This window comes from Sceloporus undulatus, chromosome 2, assembly GCF_019175285.1.
Source record: "Sceloporus undulatus isolate JIND9_A2432 ecotype Alabama chromosome 2, SceUnd_v1.1, whole genome shotgun sequence".
In the NCBI taxonomy this organism is placed as follows: domain Eukaryota; kingdom Metazoa; phylum Chordata; class Lepidosauria; order Squamata; family Phrynosomatidae; genus Sceloporus; species Sceloporus undulatus.
The window spans coordinates 1,149,962-1,150,760 of record NC_056523.1 but is presented as its reverse complement, the minus strand read 5'-3'; the positions used below and the strand labels follow the sequence as shown (position 1 = coordinate 1,150,760).

Below are 799 nucleotides of genomic sequence, written 5' to 3'. Positions count from 1 at the left end.
AAGAGGAAAGAGGACAAGAAGGAGAGCAGGAGGGAGACCAGGAGAAGATAGGAGAGATCCTGGTTGTTGGCTTTGACTATTGGAGTTTCTCTGTTTTTAAGGAAGATGCCAAAGAGTAAAAGGGTGGTTGAGGAGAAGAAGAGGGCTAAGGACTCAAGAACGATCCCCAGAGGTGCTTCGTAGGAGAGGAAGGTTGTCTCCTTGGAGAAACACTGATCCCTGTCTTGGTTGGGATGCTGGTCTTCTGGACACTTGGTGCAGAGGTCTGCATCTGGAAATATAAAGGGGCTCCAATCATGTCTCAGTTGCACTCATTCAGTGGGTCTTAGGATGTTTTCATCTTTTAGCAGATTTTCGTCTAGTCTCCAATTATAATCTCTTTGTCCCCCTTTAATTTCCAAAGTTATAGGACAAGGGTCTGAAATTAATCTGGGAAGTATGTCTATTTTGCCAATTATAAGAACTAATGATGAAGAGGTCAGGAACATGTCAATTCTAGACCATGATCTGTGATGGTCTGAGTAATATGTATAGTCTTTTTGTGTTCCCAATTTTTCTCTCCATATATCCATTAGAGCCAGTAAATTTTTCATTTCAAAAAAAGATTTAGGAAGTTTGCCTTGATTTTTTCTAATTTGTTTTTCCGATTTCCTATCTTGCTGTGGGTCTATTACCCCATTCCAGTCTCCTAACATAATCCTCTTGGCATAGTCAAATTGTAATACATTTTTTTCCACATTTTGGAAGAATTTTTCTTTATTTTCTGTCGGTGCGTATACTCCCACTATTAAAATTTTGT

The 799-nt window shown here is 39.3% G+C and overlaps 1 protein-coding gene across 1 annotated transcript in view; it reads left to right on the top strand.

Annotated features, from left to right (window-relative positions):
* Positions 1-584, top strand: part of LOC121922714 (vomeronasal type-2 receptor 26-like) — a 1,584-nt gene extending 1,000 nt beyond the window's left edge. Inside the window, exon 2 of the mRNA XM_042452440.1 lies at positions 576-584. Coding sequence (XP_042308374.1) covers positions 576-584 — 9 coding nt within the window. The remainder of the gene's footprint in view (positions 1-575) is intronic.
* The last annotated feature ends 215 nt before the right edge of the window (positions 585-799 follow it).